General features: G+C 39.2%; 1 protein-coding gene across 1 annotated transcript; it reads right to left on the minus strand.

The window, feature by feature from the left end:
- Positions 1-452: 452 nt before the first annotated feature.
- LOC127339527 (uncharacterized) lies at positions 453-1,389 on the minus strand. Its single transcript, XM_051365367.1, has 3 exons — positions 1,372-1,389; positions 1,121-1,196; positions 453-886 (listed from the first exon to the last, which is right to left on the minus strand). The coding sequence occupies exons 1-3, from the start codon at positions 1,387-1,389 to the stop codon at positions 723-725; spliced, it is 258 nt and encodes an 85-aa protein (XP_051221327.1). The 3' UTR covers positions 453-722.
- Between the last annotated feature and the right edge of the window lie 816 nt (positions 1,390-2,205).

A 2,205-nucleotide genomic window follows, 5' to 3' on the forward strand; every position in this document is an offset into this window, starting at 1 on the left:
CTGAAAATGTGAAACTTCACAGGATCAGCAAGGTGTCATTTCTTTCACGAAAACTCGTCCGAAAGGAACATAAAAGTTAGTTTAACCACGAGCGCAATTGGATCTAACATTAAGCGTACTTAGAGTAAAAAATTCCCATGTGAGAGATTAAGAAGTCAAATAATTCAAATATTTTAAAATTTTCGAAAAATTGAAAGCTTTTTATGCACCTATGCCGACGTTGGCACAAGGAAAACAACCGTTAGATGGTCGATGGGTCCACCTGATGGCTGTGCCGACGTTCAAATGATTTGTGCCGACTTTCCTAGCTATGCCAACGGCTGTGCGTTTCCTTTAGTGTGGGGTGTCATGGTTTAATTCTAGTGTCCATGTTTATGTTACAGCAGGGTCTTTCTTATGGTCTTCCTATAAATTAAAAATTATGGGAATGCCTCTGTTGCGCTGTCACGATGTACGAAGGTCAAGCACAAGCCATGCTTGTTATAAATTTCAGGCAACCGACAACTAGTTACAAGCAATGAATCCATAAAAATAATAAAAGGAGCATCAAGCTATATATAGCTTGCAACTAAATCTTCGAACAAACTAAGTACTAGCAATTGTTACTCTAGATAAGAGCTAACTAACACCTTCTGAACTTATTGTGACAAGAAAAAAAGGTTACACAAACTATGGAATGCTCCTTGATGACTTCACTATCTTCAATCCCTGCTAGAGGTCCACTAGTTTCTGCACAGAACGCAGGTACAGGCAATCGTGAACCCACTTCCGTCACATTTGTATGCCTGGACATAGGAATTTGAGAATTTCGCTTCTACCCAACACTGCCCATGGCACATAGAGGAAAAACAAAATGGACTCGCGATAGCATATGGCCTGCAGTCCTCTGCATGAGAAGTACCAACACATTAGCGACTTACAATCTCACTCAATTTTTATCACACGAAAATACTAATTGAAGTACTAGTAGTAGTCTGGAACACGTGTAAGTTTCTAGCATAGACGAATACATGATAAATAATCACATTCTATATGGAACAGACAAATCACTGAAACATATCTTGTACTGGTATCTCAAGAAATATAGATAAGCACAACAAGGGATAAAAGGAAAACTTACGTGCAAATGTTGGATCTCCATTTAGGACCAGTACTAGCAAAGAGCATAGAGCGACGTATCGCGCATCCATGATTAACTAGACTTGAATCGAGGATGTTCTTCGCTTGAAGTGTGAGTGGCTTAATGATGGACTAGATTCACGATTCTCTGTTTAAATAGCCAGTAGTGCAGTCTAATAATAGAACTATGCTCGCATGGATGCGTTAGACTAGTTCGTAGTTAAAGTAACACTTGATCTTTGACTAAACAACCGCATGCCATATTGCCATGGTGATCAGTCGCATGCAGTGTAGTAATAGAAATAGATAACGATGGACTAGTTCATAGATAACGTTGATCTAGATCCAAACAAAAAAGGTTTATCTATAATTCTATATACAGTGGCACTCAAAAATCATTTCAAGATGCAAGAGGGGCGTGGAATTTTACCCAGCGGGATTTTTCTATGTTCAGCTCTTCTAACCATGGTAGATCCTCTTCTGATCCAAAATTTACCCAATAATTTTGTGTTACTACTATTCTTATTCATCTTCATCGAAATGTGCAAATAATGTGCACCAGCAGGTTCTTGGGCTGACATTTCTTTGGTGATAAATAAAATCTCTAAATTGATATAAAGGGCCAATGGATAGAAAGTAGTGAGAAAAACAAACACACGCATTTGCGAACAGATAAAAATGTTAAAATGAAGCGTGGCCTAAAGTGAATGCAATGGTGTGGGACCCCCCATGATTGGGCTTTACAAATTCAGACTTTCATCTGACATAAGCCTAAGTTAGAGCTTGAGATACAACAGTGGAAGAATCGGTAACATAAAAGTGACTATACGAGTCAAAGAAGTAATACGAGCTCATACCGGAGCAAAGAATGCAAGTATTACAAGCACATGACACTGACCATACATTACATCAATGAAAGCAAAGTTTTGCTATTAGCTATAGCAAGTTTATTAAAAAGACTGAGCCCATTTGGTAGCCCGGGATGAAAATCTGCGCCACTGCGCCAGGGAGAAGAATCCCCCGTGCATTTCAGACGGGACATGGACCAGAAATGACCCGTCTTACAAAAGTTGGTGCCTAAGTGCC

This window comes from Lolium perenne, chromosome 3 (assembly GCF_019359855.2).
Source record: "Lolium perenne isolate Kyuss_39 chromosome 3, Kyuss_2.0, whole genome shotgun sequence".
NCBI lineage: Eukaryota > Viridiplantae > Streptophyta > Magnoliopsida > Poales > Poaceae > Lolium > Lolium perenne.